This window comes from Rhinichthys klamathensis, unplaced genomic scaffold, assembly GCF_029890125.1.
Source record: "Rhinichthys klamathensis goyatoka isolate OS25496 unplaced genomic scaffold, OSU_Roscu_1.1 h1tg000019l_1, whole genome shotgun sequence".
NCBI classification, from domain to species: Eukaryota; Metazoa; Chordata; class Actinopteri; order Cypriniformes; family Leuciscidae; genus Rhinichthys; species Rhinichthys klamathensis.
In genome coordinates, this window is record NW_026606570.1 from 8,192,323 (window position 1) to 8,212,182 (window position 19,860).

At 38.9% G+C, this 19,860-nt stretch overlaps 1 protein-coding gene across 1 annotated transcript in view; it reads left to right on the top strand.

Moving 5' to 3' along the window:
* kiaa0825 (KIAA0825 ortholog) overlaps nucleotides 1-16,835 on the top strand; it is a 163,868-nt gene extending 147,033 nt beyond the window's left edge. Inside the window, exon 20 of the mRNA XM_056238189.1 lies at nucleotides 16,360-16,835. Within this exon, the coding sequence (XP_056094164.1) occupies nucleotides 16,360-16,456 (97 nt within the window). The 3' untranslated portion in view covers nucleotides 16,457-16,835. The remainder of the gene's footprint in view (nucleotides 1-16,359) is intronic.
* Nucleotides 16,836-19,860: the final 3,025 nt, after the last annotated feature.

Genomic DNA, 19,860 nt, shown 5'->3' on the forward strand with positions numbered 1-19,860 from the left:
TAAATAAATTGTTGTTCACTGATTACATATACATATTTAAAATACGTATGTTTTCCCCCCTGATAGTCCACTTTAGACATTCTACTAACTATAAGTATCTTTGCAACTACATGTAGCATTCATTAGAGTATTATCTGACTGTCTGCTTAATATCTGCTATCACTTTATTGTGATGGTCCCCATCAAACATACGATCTACTGACGAGAAACATGTCAACTTAACCCTACCCCTATCCCTAAGGATTAATGTTAGTTCTTGACATGTAGTTGCAAAGTTACTTATAGTAGTAGAATGTCTAAAGTGGACTATCGAAATAAAGTGGAACTGTATTTTTTCCACATAATATTCTGGACATTTCCTTTCTACACATGGCATAAATGGGTCTATACATTAGAATATATTACTGACTTTATATTTTAGGAAAGGGGCCATGTTTTTTTTTGTTTTTTTCATGCTCCTTGTTTTATTATCTGCAACAATAGGGGAAATTTTGCAGACAAAATGCTCATTTATGACTGAATTAGCTCTTAAACAGGGCCCCATTATACAGGCAAATATTCCGAGTCTCCAAGCGGCGAGCTCCTCCTGTCAGCTCAGTGTTTACATCTTTCTTTCTCTGCTGCTCAATCGCTTCTCCTCCATCCATTTATTTTCCAGCATGTGCGTGGTGAGCGTCAGAGAGGTAGGCACCTGTTTAGGTATGCAGAAACCATCTGGCTCATTCATCAGCACTCATTAATGAAAACGACTGAACACGACCCAAACTCTCTCGCAGTATGAAGTCTCATACTGTATATAGCCTGTTTGGCGTGATGGGGTGACAGCTATTTTGATCAGGAAAGACTATACCACATAAATAAAGTCTTTTATTAAAATGATATATAACGGTTAGGTTCTGCACTTGTTCTTTCTTGTGTGCTTTGATAAACGGTGGACCTCTGAGAGCTCGACCAATGAGACAACATAGTGGCTATAGTGGCACTGGCTAACTAACCAACATTATAATAATATTTCCCCATTGGCTGTGGCCATGCGATTAAGAAATTGCCTAATAACTGCTAATTAATTCCCAGTAGGCTGCTTTTATATACTGAATGTAATAATCTTAAATCATTTTTATCTACACTGTTTAAGGGCAACCCTATGCCAAATAAAGAGAACAAGAATATGTTTCTAATGAATAAGTGTCAGATCTATGCGGTGGTTTCATTTTCTCACTGGTCCAATTAGACTGATCTGGGTTCAGTCCCTTCTGTGTGGCTGTAGCATTAATGAAGGTTTCAGTGCTGCCATTGTGACCCCTGAGGAATGTTATTAAGCAGTGGTCGTATTCACTCATTACTGGCCTCTACCCTCAGGGTTTTCACACCTTTACTCTGTGGCAAGACCAGCCATGCTGGCAACCTTGTTCATTCAAGTTCAATTTGAGATGATGTGTTAATTTCGCTCTTATCCGTAGCTGCTTTACGCTGCAACACAGGCTCATTGGAAAAACGTACCTGTGGCAACCTTTTTGCAAAATGCATAATACGTAGCTGTCAATACGTACATATCACTGCAGTTTCCAACAGAAATGAATACTAGAGGCAGTAAAACAGCAAGCACTTTTATTCGTTTTCACACACAATTATCGAGTTTTTCGCACCACTCACCGGAGATTTCAACTCAGAACTGCGGTGATACGTAGGCTACAAACTCCAACGTCATAAAACATTGCCATATGTTCATCTGTTCCGGAAAAATCGAAACATTTTAGCTTTAGCTTTTAAGTTTTAGCGTCACTCACTGGACATTTCCCTTTGAATCTGTCTCTAAACGTGGACGACACAGCGTATTTTACGTTTTGCAAAATTTTTGCCACAGGTACGTTTTTCTAATGAGCCTGGGCTGGCTTTACCAGTGCTATGGTTTAGCCGAACCTTACAATTGTATTCATGTCTGTTAATTATCATAATTTGACTCTTTAACATATGTGTTGCGTTTGTTTCTTCTTTAGACATTTGTGATCTTTCTTTTTTAATTTGACAAAACTTAACAACTGTTATAACAAAAGACATTCCAAAGTTTGGGGTCTGTAATATATATATATATATATATTTTTTTTTTAAAGAAGTCTTTTATGCTCAGTTTGGATATAAAGCACACTTTTTAGAGTAGGCCTATGTAAATAACAGTAACTTGGAAAATCATGTGCCAGGTAAAAAGAGTCATCTCCCCTCCTAACATCCTCCAGAATGACATTTGTCTGTTGAAAAAGCCTTGAAAGCTTTCAAGCCATTGATGCAAATCCCCTTACGGTGAGTGGAGTGCTATGAAAGTTAAAATACATTCATTGCTTATCTATTCCACGGCTCTGTCACCTGATGTAGAGGCAAGTATTTCATTATAATAGGGGAAAAGAAATTGCCGGCCGATAGGCATCTGTAGATTAGGGGGCAAGCATAACAATAAATTATGCAGTGTTTGAAAACATACACAGCCATAATTAGGTGGCATTTGATATTAAATGAGGTAATAGGATTGACTTATTTATCTCCCAAACACCCCAAAAGTTCCATTAGCGTGGGGAAAAATGAGCTGTTTGAAATGGTAAGAGCGCCGGAGCTGTGATCAGATTTGACTAAGCCCCCCTTCGTGAAGTTGAAAGACTCGCTTTTTGCTCGGAGATCACCGCGTCCCGCTGGGAGTTTGGGAAGGGAATTGGAGATCAATGGATTTACTGGGTAATCAGTTCACTCCAGGCCTGACGGGCAAAACACCCAAGCACCAAGACTATTAACTAATCATGTCATTACGGTGACCACCACCACCCACGCCTCTGTACTCTGACTTCCCCTGACCGCCAGCCACTCCGAGTGGAGAGCAGATACGGGAATGTTGTTGAAGTAGGAAAACAGAAACACGCAACGCAAACGTCGATTGAGCCTTGAGTCGCTTTTATATCCGGCTCGGGCTCCCACAGTGTTGGTTATTTCCCTCTTCCTCTTCGGTTATTATGCTGTAAAGGTTGAACCCGATGCAAATTCAAAAACACGGGGAATAAGATGAATTACTTCTCCCCCAAAAAAAGCCTGAGAAAAGTTTCCTCCGTATCAACATATTTATGTTTCGGCACTGCTAGCGTCACTCATGACTGCGGTCGTCCCCTGTGAGTGTAAGTGCGCGCGTGTCTGGGTGTGTTTTACACTTAAAATATGCATCGCTTACAAAGGGAGTCTGTTGAATAAATGATAGTCTACATCTTAGAGGCGTATCTAGGTGAAATCAGGATGGATCTCTTTTTGTTGCTGCGCTCAGCTGGGAGCGGCGAGAAACAACTCGGGTTGCGTGTGCGAATGTGTGTGTGTGTTTATAAATACGGAGCTTTGTTCATTCATTTATAAGGCCGCGGCTTGCTGAGGTTGGGGTTGCTTTGGGGAGCTGCGGGCGCTGGGGGTTTGCTAGTACAGGGTGAGGCGGTGTGTCGGCAGGTCCCTCTGTGGTAAAATAAGAGCTGTCATACTGCTCTCGGGGTGCAGCGAGGGCCTGTCAGGGAAGACTGATTGCCTCCGCGGAGCTGCTTGATCCCTGGGACCCGGAGGCTCGCTAGAGCCATCAGCAGGTGTCTAGTGCTGCCGCTTGTTACTGCTTTTCTGAGTGTTATGACAGGAAGACCATCGCTTGTCTGTTCACCCAACAACACAGAATGCGATGGCTTACCTTGTTTACCAACAATTTAGCTTAGCGTAAGTTGCCTTTAATTGGCGTTGCGAGTACGAGCACGAAGTAGCGAAACAAAAAGCAGACGGAGGAGCTTCAGACTTGTCAGGGGCCGAGCCAGCAACGCTGTGACTAAGAGGGCTAATGATTTAGCTCAAGTGATGGGGGTCCTGAGCACCAGCTCACTGGCTGCTATTTCTGTGAGAGGTGTCATCCAGACAAGGAGAGTGCACTCTTGACAAGAGACAGAGTCAAGGGCAAACAGAGTACTGCTGCTGCTTTATTTGACAAACTGCAGTGGAGGTTAAGAACTGGGTGTGTTTGAACGAACTCGCCACTTGGAGGGCGACCATGCATGATCAATGTCTGTTGGCCTCTTAACAAGAGTGCATACACTCTCAGGGAATCGTCTGCCAGGCTTTGGAACGGGGTTGGCTCTCATTAATACAATGCCAGTCTGAAAAAGACTGCACTGTTGTCTGCTCTGTTTGCTCAAAATAAGGACGTGAACAGTTAGCAAACGCGTTTCTGCGCAGTTCATGATGGAAGTTAAGCTTCATGGAAACTTCGATTATAAACTGTTAGGTAGCTGCTCTTACAAAAAAGTAGATGGAAAATGATGGTAAAGTCATATTTTTTGGCCACTACTGGTAGCATTTAGGAATTTTGTTCATTGTAGTATAGTACATGTGAAATTAACTATTTATATATTTTTCCCTGCCGTTGACATTGCGGCTCACTTGTACTGTGTCACTTACTTAATTTCCTCCGGATAAATATTGTTGGTGTTATAGTGATGGAATTTCGGCGAGGGATTTTGGGCTCACACCCCAAGTGCGCGCACGTAAAGACAAGTATTGGCTATATAAAACAGTATAATGGGTCCGTGCGACAGGTCTTAAAGCGACAGGAGCCTAATATACCGGCTGCCAAATTATGAGATGATATTTAAAATATCTATATGGCAGTTGTTGACAAAATTGTGGCCAATGAAAATGCTGAGTGGCTAGTAACTTTGGAAAACCACTAGCCATAGTGGCTGGTGAGCAAAAAAGTTCATGTCAAGCCCTGTTGATAATGAACAGTAATTTGTTGTTAATAAAAAGAAACATTGATGATCTCCTTGTTTGCAATCTACCTGTAAGACTGGAAAAACTGGAAGAACTGGAAGAGAGGGCAACTCTGCGAAAACAAAGGAAATTAACATTTGAACTTTTTGAGATGCAAGTCTCACCTCAGAATACATCTCTTTCCCTCTTCCCCCACTCCTTCTCTAATGCTGAGATCACCAAAATTCTCCCAAAAATCTATAAGGTTTAATGTGAATAATTATCATACAGTATTATACATGTTTGGTATCATTTGAAATGTCTCAGTGTGACTGGTACAAATGTCTCACTCCTAAAGAAGTAAACCAAAAGGTAATACAGTTCTAAGAGTTTAGAGATAACTTGCACACAGATGAGGGTGTGTCTTCCAGGCAAATGGCATCCGGCTCCCAAAAGGTGTTAACTCTGAATGCAAATTGCCATTGTTAGAAAATGTTTCCACGTGAAAGAAGTTTCTGTCTAAATAAACAAGAGGCTCAGGGCGATTCTGTACCTCAGATCAGCCCATAATGTTGAGGGACCTCAAAGACTTCAGCATTATCTATTTTCTAAATGTCGGGTTAAGCCAACATCTTTTACTCTTTATCTCTCAGCATTCGATGTTATTATATTGATTATCTTTGAACTGATTATGAAATTGGCATCATACATTTACCTGACATAACAAATTGTTACATTTGATTTTATTCTGAATTACTCTGAAATTATTTTCTCAAGTAGATTAAGTGAAGTCTTATGTTTCCGCAAATCTGCGTCCAATAGCAAGCAAGCGTTTAAGCAGCATTATCTTAATGTACACGTCACAACCTCTGGTTATTGTTTGGGCTTTAACTATATGGGCGACTGTAGGGGGCTACATGGGTACTTTCTACCAATAGCAAGCGTGTATGTGGCATTGTTGAATCGCTTTAGCCATAACCTCTGGTTATCTATCAGACTGGCGAGTTTGTGACCGTGAGATCCACGTAAACGGCCGGCGCAAGACTTTCTGAGCTAAATAGGATATTATTTGAGTTAAATAGGATAATCAAATGTATCGCTAAACTATTGACCAATAACCAATTGGGCAATCTAACCTAAATTCAAGGCCGTGATAAAATGGAGTCAGATAAAAGCTTAAATGGAATTAAATTACTTTGCCACGTGGAAAGACATTAATGCGCAGAGACCTTCACCTGTTCTATCGGAAACCTCCATTGGGCCGATTTAGACGGGCTTACATGTGCAACGTCTCTTGTGTTATTCCAAACCTGTATGATTTGATATTATATTGAAAGATTTTATCAAAAATGTCAATACAATTACTCAATAATTTTACCCAAGTAATATATTTTATTTAAGTATCTGTTCTTTACCCAAACCCAATTTCTCATTTAATGAGCCAGAAGGGTGCTCATGAGCATCATTTTGCAGCCACACTTTTGCAAAGCCTGCACTGGTTTCTCCATATTTTAGGTCAACTACCTATCAGGTATGCAATGGCTGAAGGCAGTTTTGGACTTTTGAAACGCAGACCTGAACCCTGCTAAACCACAAAGTGTGATGGCTCAATTGTCCTCCGATACACAGCATGGCATAATGAAGTGATCTCTGCCAGTTTTGTGTCTAAAGCAAGTACATTGGTCCTGACCGTGTTCTCTGATGTTTCAGGACTAATCAGAGGTGGGGAGATTGAGAGTTTAAAACAGTGGCACACATGTGAGACCTTTCTGCTCGCCATTTCAAGGGCAGCTGCTGGAAGAGCTGTCTGCGGTTCTTTGATCACTTGCTCCACCGCTTGGCTTCTCTTTCACGCTCCTCCGCGCTCCTGAGGTACTGGGTCTAGCCTGCCTGCTGGCCCGCCAGTGCTGCTGTGGTGGCGTTTGCGCTCTGGAGATCAGAGTGGAAGAAGAAGGTGGGGAGGAGAGATGATGGATGAGAAGGCCTGGAGCGAGGTGATGGAGAGAAACAGTCGCGGATGGAATATGTGCTGCACTGTGGGTGTTGGTAGATTGTGCTGGCAACAGGCCCAGTTAGAGATGAGTTATGTTCACTTTATAGAATATTCCTTATGCAGTATTTTATTTTATTTTATTTTGTTTTATTATTATTATTATTTATTTTTTTATTAACTTGGACAGCAGGGAGTAAACAATCCTAGATGCAAATACTTAATTTTGCATAATTAAGATACCAAAGTAAAAAAAAAAAAATATATATATATTTTTTTTGGGAGAAAATACTTTCACAATTTTTGTTGTTGAGGTATCATAGGTTTGTAAGATTAGTGTCGAGTCAAAATCGTAATATACATCCAAATGATATTTTGGTGCAAATTCAACTGTAACGATCACCAGCTGGAGTGCCCTCGAGAGCCACCAGAGGGCGCTCCACAATAGACTATGATCACTTCCTCACAAACTACATTTCCCATACTCACTGCCTGGACGCATCATCACTGATCACATTCACCTGTACCTCATTGTCACTGATTGTATTCACCTGTGTCTTGTCATCCTGCTAGTCTCAGTCTATACCATGTTCATTCATTCACTCACCGCGAAGTCTTGTTGTACTGTGTGTCTGCATTTCCACGCGTTTCCCCGTGTTTGTTTTTCTGTTTTTGACTTTGGATTGGTCTTGGACTCTGATGATTGCTGCCTGCCCTGACCTCTGCCTGTTTCTTGGATTCTCTCTGTGTTTTCTCCATTGTCCTGTTTGCTGATTCTTGACCCTGCCTGTACGACTATTCTCTAATAAAGCTGCATTTGGATCTTCACCTCCAAGTCTCGAAGCAGTTCGTAACATCAACTGTCAGTTGATCAAAAGCAAGCTAAATTAGAATGATGCCAACATGGGCAAATGTTTAACATTCCCTCATCCTTTTAAAACCATGATCAGAATTACACAAGGTAAACGAATACTGAATTATGGTTGTTATGAGCCATTGAGAAACCAAACACTCGTCTAGAAAAAGTCTGTAATTCACATTTCTGAAGTGTTTTATGCCTTTACAAATATAATATATACATACATATATATATAAATTCCAGTTCAGCCTAATTTTGCATATTGATGATAATATCAATAATTGTCAATGGTTTATTTACTTTTTGGTAACACTTTACAAGAAGGTTCAATTCGTGAACTTTAATGCAATAGCTAATAAGAAATAATGAGCAATTCTTTTACAGCATTTGTTCATCTTGATTTCTAATATTAATGTGAATGTCTATATACATATACTGATACTTCAAGTTCTATAAATCAACATTAACAATATTATAAATTAACATTAATCTCTATTAAAAATAAAAAGGCATACACTAGTAAATAGATAACATCAGAAATGGACTGAAATCCGCAAAAAGTGTTTTGACAGAACAGGATTATTGCAGTCATACCTCTCTGGCTCAAGCATTTTTCTGTATTCAACAGTACTTTTCCGAACTGTAGGTATTTGAACAACCTTTTCTCTGCAGAGCACCTCTGTGATTTCCAAAGGGCAAAGCCATAAGCATGAAATGAACTGAATTCCTCACATCCCAGGGCAAGGCCAAAACCACCGGTCCCTATTCTGAGCACTCTCTCCCCTCAGAACATCTCTCCTCCGTGGCATGCATGGAAAGCCCTGACCTTTTCAGAAAGTTGAGCACTTTAAATATTTAGGTTTGGGTTATGATGGATCCTTGAAGTGCTAAGCATGTGCAAAGCCTCTGATTAGCACGACTTGTCAGCTCGCCATTTCTTCGCCCGTGTTGAGCGTCACATTGCTCTTTGTTTGACAGACGCACATTTAAACAAACACGGGTACCTGTCTGCGACTGTGCTGGTAGTCTGCTCGCCTGAAAAACACGTAGAGGAGAGGAAAACCACTCTGCCAGCTGACAGTTAATCTAATAGCCTCTGCTGTTCTTCTCCCTTCTCTCTTCTCCTAAATGGGGCTGCTCATGCAGTACAAGGCTCGTTGTTAAGATAGCCCAGAGTGGGCCACACTTTAATGTGATAGGAACAGTGTATAGAAGTGCCAGAGACTGTTACTCGGCTTGTTCTTCAGGCTTGACCTGTGAGGGACCACTGGTGCGGATCCTTCTGTAAAGATAGATAGCTTCAACATTAAATGACTATCATAGGCACAGTCTGAATGTTAAAACTGGCCCATGGCTGTGAAACACAATGGTAATCTACACATCGCAAAGTGCCAACCACGCTTATTTGCTGGAGGGAAACCCAAGATCAAGCATATTTAAGAGTCGAATCCAGCCTGTAAAGTTATCAGTGGCACCACCACCACAATTTAGACATATTTTGAGACCGTCTACACTGCAAATGTACCAAATTCCATTTAAAAGAGAGTACATTTACCAAGTCTGGAGGGCAGAACGCTTGAAGGGAGCAGGGCATTACTGTTTTATATGTGAATATTTGGAACAGTCTGCACGGACACTACTGGTCAAAAAATGTGTGGATCATTCGAGTTTTTAATGTTTTTGAAAGAAGTCTCTTATGCTCACCAAGGCTGCATTTATTTGATCAAAATGCAGTAAAACTGTAATATTGTGAAGAATTATTTACATTTCTTATTTTTATCAATGTGCCGCTTCGTACTTTTGTAGAAACAATGATACCTTTTTCTCAATATTATTTGATAATTAGTTCAACTGAACAGAATTTTTCTGAAATAGAAATATTTTGTAACATTATAAAAGTTCTTATTGTCACTTTTGATCAATTTAATGCATCCTTGCTAAATACATGTATTAATGTCTTATGGCTCTAATGATAATTTTAAAGTAACGAATTTAGCTTAATGCACAGTATGCTTGAAGGACTTTTCTATGATGCGACAATATGTCCCAATTCTTTTTTTTTACCCAAAAATATGCAGCCTACTTCACCAGTTAAACATGCATAGATTACATACAGATATTGGCAAACAAGCTTAACATGCAGGCAAGCTCGGCTGGAGGGTGTCAGCGAGCAGATTTCCGCTGGACTATATGGAATCTGTAAATATACGGCTCATAATGCGTATAGACTGTTCTCTATGCAGAGGAAGAGCCGAGTCAGCAAGAGTGGTATTAATGCATGAAAAATGAGCCGCACAATAAGACTGAAAGACCACACCACACCGAGCCTATTAAGATAGAGAAGCCGGCTGAATTACCTGCCTGACACTTAGTATTTGTCAGGAAACATTAAAAGGCTGGAAACTCAGTGAGGACACATTAGATATTCACTACTATGAAAAAGAGGCTCAGGTTTGACTTATTACCACGTCTTGTCACACAGTGAAACACCGAGACGAGGCTCGACGGTATTACACCTGCACTTTTTGATTGATGACTTGAATGAGAAATTTTACTTTATTGACACATTTTGATTTTCTACTGTTCTTTGCAGGTATGCAGCCATACTGTATGCATAAAAGTTAGAGATGCTACACTGACATTGATAAACGGAGGTAGTTAAACATATGCTTTTAACATCATAAGTGGACACAAACGGAAGTTATTGAGGTGTTTACTAGGTAATTTTACCATGTACCTACACATTCTCTCCTGAGGAAAAACAAAAACAAAAAAAAACACCTCGACCTAGTTTCAAATTTGCACTTAACACTTCCCTGTGGCTCTCGTTCTCATTCATCAAGCATGTTTGTCCCACTGACAGGCTGCAGACCACCGCCTGAATATCAATATCAGCTAAGACAACGACGGCAAGCACAGGGCGAGTAACCTTCAGCTAAATGTCATTCTGCTTAATCCTATTTGAAAATTAAACATTGAAAAAACCTTTTTGCGTCTTCACTTCTTCCTGCCAGACCCTCGCCTCCCCTGTTCATTTCGGCACGTCCCTGACATTTGTAAATATTGTGTTTTCCATGTGTTCTTCATTATTTGTTATTTGTTTGTAGCACCAAAGTAATGACTGACCAGAGATGAGAGACTGAAGCCGTTTGACATTTTCCTGTGTTGTTTTCCTTTTGGCACTGTGTGCACATATTTCCTGCACAGTCTTATAGTGCGGTAATATTAGCAGAATTTTGGTGGAATTTCACAGCAAAAAAAAAAAAGGTCCATTGACTATTGTCAATTGTGTAACTAACATTACATGGACCACAGCTCAAACATAAGTCACTTTCACATATCACCTGTTAACACGACAGTCAATGAATTCAGTTTCGGCTAAACAAAGTCTTTAATTCAAGTCAAGTCAAGTCAAATATATTTATATAGCGCTTTTCACAATACAGATTGTATCAAAGCTGCTTCACAGTATCAATCAAAACAACTTAACAGTGTTTGTTTATTACTGAAAAAAGACATCCAAGTTTGATAGAGCTGATCAGTGGTATGATGGGTCATTTAATTTGAATATCCCCAACTGAGCAAGCCAAAGGCAACAGTGGCAAGGAACCGAAAAACTCCATCAAGTGACCCGATGGTGTCCTAAAACTCCATCAAGTGACCCGATGGTGTCCTAAAACTCCATCAGATGACCCAATGGAGAAAAAAAACCTTGGGAGAACCCAGGCTCAGTCAGGGCCAGTTCTCCTCTGGCGTTTATGAAGTAGAGGCCGAATTTACAGTAACTGTAAGATAAAAAATGTATATGAATGCCTGGCTAAATAGATGTGTCTTCAGTTTTAAACTGGGAGAACGAGTCTGAGCAACGAACAATATCAGGAAGGCTATTCCAGAGCTTCGGAGCTAAATGTGAAAATGCTAATTCAAGTTTCAGTGTTTTTTGGTAAAAAAATAATTTCAATGCATTACTTCTTTCAAACAAAGCAGCTTTCTGCAGCAATGTGGTGAATTCATGTGACAACCTTGAACCCATTGCGAAATCTGCATGGGGAAGACTTTCACCTTCATGCGAAATTCCTGATCACATATATTCCTAGTGAAATGACTTCATTTCAAAATTTTGAGGATGGATTACAATGAAGGATTGATTACAAATGAGGGCCAATGGGGTCAGTGTCTCGGGCCTCTGATGGTCAGCTGATGCCCCTTTTCCACAAACACGGTTCCGGTATGGGTTCCCGGTGGCGGTTAAACCGATAAAAGATCGGTTTAACTCTGTAACTAAAAACGTACTGGTCTCGAATTCATTCCTCAAGTCCGTGGAAACACGCGCCTGGTTCGTGACAGGCTCCAGTTCGCCTATCCGAGAACAGGCTCTGGCTCCAGAACGTGAAGCATTCTGGTGGAAAAGGGCTATGAGACAAATCTTGCTGCAGATAAACACTGCTAAATAAAGAAAGAAAAATTACAAATATTATTTCCTTCTAAACACCTTATTGAAGATTTGATATTGTGTACATTGTTGCCTGTTGTACGCCCATGGTGTGTTCATTTTCATAATTGCAACTTGATTTCTCATATTTGCAATGTAATTTCTTATTATTTGGACATTATGTCTCACAATTGGTTCTCTGAAGAGGCTGGTGCCCTGGGGCCTCGCTCGAGGACCGCAATCCTTATACGCCACCAGTGCAGGAGAAAAAGAAAGTGAGAGACGACAGAAAATAAATGCGCAAACCCACACACACTCATCTGTCGAGCTGTTGCTGTCAGGTTCAGGCCCAGTGGTTCTGTTAAGGTGATTCTGACAGGAGGAAAGAGACGCCGGTCTGATAGGAGACATGCCCGAGAGGCCCCCATGCATCAAACGCACATATTTACATAAACAAATCCTCCCCATATAGACTGTAATTACCACAGTGACACTGCCATCCATAGAGGAGAAAAGAGCTTGTCTGATAGTGACACGTTCACAATGACTGAGGTGGAAGCTCAATCAATGTGGCCACGTCTCGAGATGCTTTATGCGCACAGGTCGAGTCCTTTGATGGGCTTTTGTGCCACTACTGAATATATGGACACCGTACATCATCATATGAAAAAGTGCCGTCCCCTAACACAGAGAAAGATAAAAGGAGGGATGCGCACACACTTTGTTACAAACAATTGTGTAATGTTGAAAGATGCTCTTTGAGGGGAGTAAACATCGGTGTACAGATGGCTGTGATCGGATACTGTATAGATTATCTTCTCTTATTATTTTTTCCCTCTCACTTCGCACTGTTAAACCATTTCAACCTTGATGTACGATTATGCACTGAAATAGCAGAATATGTGTTACAACTTGCCTTGTGTACACTGTAAAAAATGATCGTGATTTTAACGGTAAAAGACGGTAAAAATGCTACAGTGCAAAACTGTTAATTGGTTAACAGAAAGTTTCCTTACTATATACGGTAAATATTCTGTGATAGATCTAACGGTACATTTAATGTAATTTTACTGTAAAATACCGTTAAATTTACAGTTTTTGAAAGTGAAAAGAACAACTCATTGTATAATTTACAGTGAAAAACCGTAAATTGACATTCCCACAATTCCCTGCATGACACTTCACATTTGATTTATTTTTGTTGAAATAACTATGTTTCTTCTTAGTTTTCTTAGTTCTTTTCTAATCAGTTATGTACATTAGGGTTTTATGTTACATTTAATGTTGTCAAATTAAGGTTTATTGCATTTTTAAAATTTCATGTGTGTTACCATGATGGTGTTTAATGTTTGTGCGAATAACACTGTGCAGCTTCTATATAATAGTATTAACTTTCTTGTGGAAGATTGCTTGTGATGAGCTTTGATTCATCATGTGACTCTCATCACTGCTGTGATGGTTGTTGGTTGTCAGTGTATTACAATGGTACAAAACAGATATTAATACTTCAATAGGTTGGTAAATTATCATTATATCAGATAATGAATTACAGTTTAATACTGTAAATTTTACGTTAAGTCTGTAAAACCAAAAACGTTGATACCATATTTTTGACGGTAAAGTTCTGGTAACCACAGCTGCCAGTTTTTTTCCGTAAAAACAACGGGATTTTTTTTACAGTGTAGTCTAAAAATAAATGTTGCTAAAAGGTGTGTAGACCAGTGTTTCTCAACAAATGTGGGTCACAAGACCATTTTTGAGCTGGTCGCGGAGTGTGCAGTCAAAGAAACAACAACAAACGTAATTGTATGTGGGTTTTTTTTCTGATGCGAGGCTTTTATTTTGAAAAACATGAAAGCTGTTGACACTTCTGTCACACGCAGGTTAAAGGTATGGAAGGCAATTTTGGAGAGGCTAGCAATAGCAAGCTAGCTTTAAAATCATAAGATCCCACCCTCCCTTCAGACCGTCTCCAAAGCTATGCCTAATCCAAAAGACATGAACGCTCACAGCCAGTGCAGAGTCTACAAAGCATCTCAAGACGCCGTTTTACTTGGAGAGCTCAGACTTTTACCACCTGACTGCTGCAGGTTTATTTCACCGTTGATAGTGTTAACATACAGTACAAACCCATAAATCCCAGTTTGAAGACATAAACAGCACGGGGTAGAACGTCACGGGTTGCCATCTTATAATTATGGTTACGACATGACGTGAACGCAGCATAAGCTTGTTGTTTTGGTTCTATAAGAGGGACTATAAAAGGTGGCTGCTGTTTGTTTGCGGCGCTAGGTGACTGTTTTTTTTACACCTCTCCATAGCCGTAGGGAACATGCTGATGTCTGCGTGAAGTTATGGAAATACATAGGTTGACAGGCAGGTAGAACCTCCTATTATTGCATTCGGACCGATTCAGTATCTGCAGTCAGATGAGATGTTGTCATGCTACAGTTGTGGTCAGAATTATTGGCACCCCTGGTAAATATGATTAAAGATGGCTGATCTGCATTGTTTATCCTTTTGATCTTTCATTAAAAAACATTCTCAAAAATCTCCTTTAGTTGAAGAGAATAAAGAAAGAAAAATTCTCAAAAATCTCCTTTCGTTGAAGAGAATTGAAAGTGGGAGGAAAATCACATTGTGAAATAAATGTTTTTCTCCAAAACACGTTGGCCACAATTATTGGCACCCATATAATTTAAGTAAAATATCTCTGAAGTATATTCCCATTAATATTTACACTTTTTAGCAGACCAGGGTGACTAGGAACATGAAATTGTCTAGCTATGACTTATTTTTTCACAGGAGTATAAATATGAGGAAACACAAAGGTCAAATTCCCTTAATCATTCATCACAGTAAGCAAAACCAAAGAATATACAGTGGTGCTAGAAAGTTTGTGAACCCCTTGCAGAATCTGTGAAAATGTGAATAATTTTTACAAAATAAGAGGGATCATACAAAATTCATGTTATTTTTTATTTAATACTGTCCTGAATAAGACATTTTACATGAAAGATGTCACATAGAGTCCACAAGACAAAAAATAGCTGAATTTATAAAAATGTTCGAACCCTTGATTCTTAAAACTGTGTCGTTCCCTGGATGATCCACGACTGTTCTTTTGTTTGTGATGGTTGTTCATGAGTCCCTTGTTTGTCCTGAGCAGTTAGACCAATGTTCTTCAGAAAAATCCTCCAGGTCCCAAAAATTCTTCAGTTTTCCAACATCTTTTGCATACCCTTTCCAGCAACCCTTTCAGCCCTTTGAACCCTTTCTAGCAGTGAATGTATGATTTTGAGATCCACCTTTTCACACTGAAGACAATGGAGGGACTCAAACACAACTATTAAAAAAAGTTTCAAACATTCACTGATGCTCAAGATGGAAACACAAAGCTTTAAGAATCCGGGAGGTGAAAACTTTTGAACAGGATGAAGAATATTCTAATTTTGTTTAAACAAAAAAACAAAAAACAAAAATTTAGTACTGCCCTTCAGAAGCAACAAGATACTTACATGTTTCCTGGAAGACAAATTAGGTACAATTTACCTTGATCTTCAAATTTTCACATTTGAAACCAACACTCTAAAAAATGCTGGGTTGTTTCAACCCAAATTTGGGTCAAATATGGACAAACCCAAATGTTGGGTTAAAAATGCATTTAAAAAAATTTACAGTTGAAAGTGAAAGTTGAAGTTGGGTTAAAATTTGAAATTACATTTTTAACCCAACATTTAGGTTTGTCCATATTTTACCCAAATTTGGGTTAAAACAACCCATCATTGTTTAGAGTGAATAGGTGTTCTAAAATCAGCGCAAAATATCTGACGACCATTGGCTGAAGCTAATATAATGTGTCCATGATACACTACGTGTTTTTCTATGAAATCTGTCAACTCTGATTTCTCAAAATATGCAGACTGTTTCTGACTTTAAGCAACTATAGCGTCAACTTGTCCAGACTGCAAATCAGGGCAAAAATGTGTGCAAGTGTATTCATGTACTGTAAGTCGTGTAGTGTATTATAGCCTTTAATTTCCAGATAAACGAATGAAGAAACCCATAAACCATGACTCCAACAAGTTGCATAAACAAATTGGAACTGGTGATTTCATCCAACTCTTGCGTTTTTGTGTGCAATCTGCATCAGACATGCAGTAAACAGACGTTGGCTGATACAGTACTAGTTTAATGGTGCTATGTTTAAGTCTTTGTGTAGTTTCTATCGAGCACAAGAGATTTACTGTGAAGTGGAATTCTCAATTCTGTTTTTTACCTGTGTTTTTGAGAGTTAGCCTAACACACATTTCTGTTTGTGAATTGCAGGTGGGAGATGCAGGATGCTGCAGCTCTAGAGGATGAAGAGAAGATTTTAGTGGATCAGTTAAAGAAAACATATTTCAACAAAAGCCATGAAACATGAACTCTCGGCGACTATAACAGGAGCACCAAATGACCAATTTATTGAAATGTTAAAAGTGTAGGCCTACGCAAACTCTGTGTTTTTAAGGACAGCTGCTGCAAAGTTTGTTAGCACTGATGTACTGTGGTTGTGAAACTACAATTCCCTTGTAGATGAATAAAAAACAAAACATTGTGATCTGTAATAAATCACAAGGCTTTTGATGAAATATGACTCTACTCTGTATTGAATGCACGCTCAAATGAAAACCGGACTCCATTGATCGGTTATACAAATGACAATATAACAGTTATGAGGAAATAGATTTTTCTTTTGCGTTACTTGAAGGGCCCGTCCTGTTGTGGAAAATTACAGGAGGTGCTCTAAAGATAAAACAGTGCATGACACATATGCATACAATATTATTGGAAAAAGATTCTTAACTTGAACCTTGTGGAGTTTAAATGAGTAGTGATTTTTAATGCTGAAATAAGAATTGTAGTCTTTGAATATTTGGTTTTATGAATATTTGACTAAAGTTTGCTTCTTCTATTGTTTTGTTTTTACATCATTAGGCATTATGGATAATTGTCTCTCACTGACCGACGTGCAAATGACATAAAAAAAGAGAAAAAAGCTTTATGTGGAGTTTATTTATGTATGTATTTGTTTGTTATTTTATTTTTATGTTTTAAAGTCTGCAGTTCATTTACAGTGATAAAATGTACACTATGCGTGTGATTATTTATTGATTCATTCATTCACAAAGAAGACATCATTTCTTTCAGCAGATTTAAACTCGATTTAATACACATAATACAGAAAAAAATCAAAAACATTACTATATGAAGCGAATTACCTATTATTGTGATGAAAACGTTTGTACAATAGACCGGCTGTGTCTGTGTGAAAAGCGGCGCTGTCTGTTTAAATACCGCCAATCAGCTGAGACGCGTGTAAAACGCTTCCGTTTCCGAGGAGACGGAAGCGTTTCTTCCTGTTTGGCAGAAGGAGGAAGCAGGATGTGTGAAATCTCACATGTGCTTGTTGTTATGGTACGTGAGCGGAGCGACATGCATGCAAATACATTATTTACCTCTCCCACCGTCTTCATTTAGCTCTTCAGCAGGGTGATCAGTATCGCTGCTTTAAATATCTGTGCTTCGTGAAGTTATTGTCCCATTTGTGGAATGGGTTGTTTTATAAACATTGGCTGGTGTCCATGAAGCGAGTATTATAGCTTGTTTACATGTTCCGATTATGTCAGAAACAGCAGATCGCTTCATTCACTCTGTTTCTCTGAATGCAGACACTGAGATTTAGGAGTATGTGAGTCTCTCACTGCAGCACGCTTGGTTATAGACCTTAATCAAACTGTTAGCTTAAAGCTAGTTACCATCATAACACACAGCCAGCACTGTCTGATCAAAGTGAACTGTCATTAAAGTAGGGCGACATTAAATACAGTGACTTACATTTGACTGCTCACACATGAGCAGATTTCAGCATTAACATCACAACACTAGCATTACCATAGAAGCTACATTGCTCAACAAGTCAACAAATTCACTCTCAGTGTTTATGTATTGTTAACTTAAAAAGTCAGTACATAGTCAGATTATTCAAATTCAAATGATGTATTAACTATATTTATATTATTTAAATGAATGTTTGATGTGTACTGGCTCTTCTTTTTTGTTTGTAATTACTAAAGTTTTTTTTCTCTTCAAATTATTAGCCTATAGTTTGTTTTATAATCTATTTAAAAACAAATCTGATGTTGCAATATTTTAATATTGATTTAAGTTTGCATGACTATATCATAATTTCAATAAAATAATGCATTAACAGTGTGATAACAGGCATGTCTTTTGATGGTATTAACACTATGCAAGCCTTAAAGGGTTCACCAAAAAATTTAATTTCTATCATTAATTGCTCACCCTCGTGTCGTTCCAAACCAGTAAGACCTTCATATTTTTGATGAAATCCGACAGCTTTCTGACCCCCTGCAGACTGCAACTCAATTACCACTTTTAAGGCCCAGAAAGGTAGTAAAGACATTGTTAAAATAGTCCATGCAACTACAGTTGTTATACCTAATGTTATGAAGCGACGAGAATACTTGTGCGCAAAAAAAAAAAGCGACTTTATTCAACAATTTCTTCTCTTCCATGTCAGTCTCTGATGCTGTTCACGTTGTAAACACAGTGCAGCGCTTCTGGGTTCTACGTCAGAACGGAGGCTCAGTATTGGCCGGTTCCTGCATCAGCCTCACACGCATGCGTCGTCGTGCAGAGACTGACACGGAAGAGAAGAAATTGTTGAACAAAGTTGTTTTTTTTTGTTTTTCGCACAAAATGTATTCTCATCGCTTCATAAATTTAAGGTTGAACCGTAGTCACATATACTTTTTTAACAATGTCTTTAGTACCTTTCTGGGCCTTGAAATTGGTTATGAGTGGGGATCAAAAAGCTCTCGAATTTCATATTTTTTTTATTTATTTGTGTTCCAAAGATGAACGAAGGGCTTACGGGTTTGGGACGGCATTGGGGTGAGTAATGAATGACAGACATTTCTTTTTTGGGTGAACTAACTCTTTATCATTAGAAGTCCGTTGTTTTGTTATTTAATTAAATGTTAGTAAATGTATTCATTTATTTTTCTTCTTCTCAGTGACGTGCTGTAATATATCTGTAGTGGTGTGTCCATGCCTATTAGAGCCAGCAGCTTCATCTTCTGTTTATTTTGGATAACTATGGCCCAGCTCTTGCAAGAAGAAAAAGAAAAAACCACTGCACTCAAAGGTAAAGCCACTAGTTATGAAAATACTATGAATACATTGCAACTGGCGATTTCATCGTACTTGAATAGAATAACAAGTATTATTATTTACATGTTTATTTGTTTTATAGATCTATTGTCCAGGATAGATTTAGACGAGCTGATGAAAAAAGATGAACCTCCGCTGAACTTTCCTGAAACTCTGGATGGTTTTGAATATGCCTTCAATGAACGTAAGACCTTTCGCTTGTCTTTACTCAACGTTTTTAGACGCTGTAAATGATTTTTCACTATGACATGCGTGCCATAGACCATCAAATAGCATTTCAGCTTGTACTTTAATAACATCTTTTTGTACCTTGTCTGCGGTTATGAAGGTTTGGATGCTTTAGAAGTGTGCCGTTGGTTTCATTGGATATTGACAGCAGGCAGCAGGCTGTGATAGCGCTGTCTGTTTCAGAGTCTCTGGAGTCTGTGGCAGCTGAATGGACAAGTTGTGCATGCTATGGGCTGTCAGTGGCTTACTCAGCCTTGTGCTCTCTTTGACGGCTAGATTTGCATAACCTTGCTCCTCTCTCTAAAACGCCTCCTGTTAGCGTCTGGAATACCTTATATCAGTCTCTCAGTGAAGAGTATCACT